Source organism: Myotis brandtii, unplaced genomic scaffold (assembly GCF_000412655.1).
Source record: "Myotis brandtii unplaced genomic scaffold, ASM41265v1 scaffold579, whole genome shotgun sequence".
NCBI classification, from domain to species: Eukaryota; Metazoa; Chordata; class Mammalia; order Chiroptera; family Vespertilionidae; genus Myotis; species Myotis brandtii.
Genome location: NW_005370171.1, coordinates 882,904 through 883,191, shown reverse-complemented (window position 1 = coordinate 883,191; position 288 = coordinate 882,904). Strand labels below are relative to the sequence as shown.

General features: G+C 67.7%; 1 protein-coding gene across 1 annotated transcript in view; it reads right to left on the bottom strand.

The window, feature by feature from the left end:
• FOXK1 (forkhead box K1) overlaps window positions 1-288 on the bottom strand; it is a gene marked incomplete at its 3' end in the record, with an annotated part of 66,491 nt that overhangs the window by 2,250 nt on the left and 63,953 nt on the right. The window contains exon 9 of the mRNA XM_014549991.1: window positions 1-135. Coding sequence (XP_014405477.1) covers window positions 1-135 — 135 coding nt within the window. The remainder of the gene's footprint in view (window positions 136-288) is intronic.

Sequence of the window (288 nt, the reverse complement as noted above, 5' to 3'; positions counted from 1 at the left end):
ACAGAGGCGAGCTTCGACCCAAAGTCAGGGTCGTGTGGAATGGGGGAGCCCTCCCGAGACAGGCACTCTGGAGTCTGTAGGCCGCTGGAGCGAGGGGACATCAGCCCGGGGTGGGTGGGTGAAGCCGGAGCGCTCCTGAGATCGGGGAGGGACCACGAGAGGGACCACACGGTGAGTGCGCGGGAAGCAAGGCTACTTAACAAAGTGGAGGCGCCCGAGGATGCGGACCACGTGCGGCCTGGCCTCCCCTGCCCTCTGTCCCCACCAGGGGTCCCCAGGCCTGCAGCG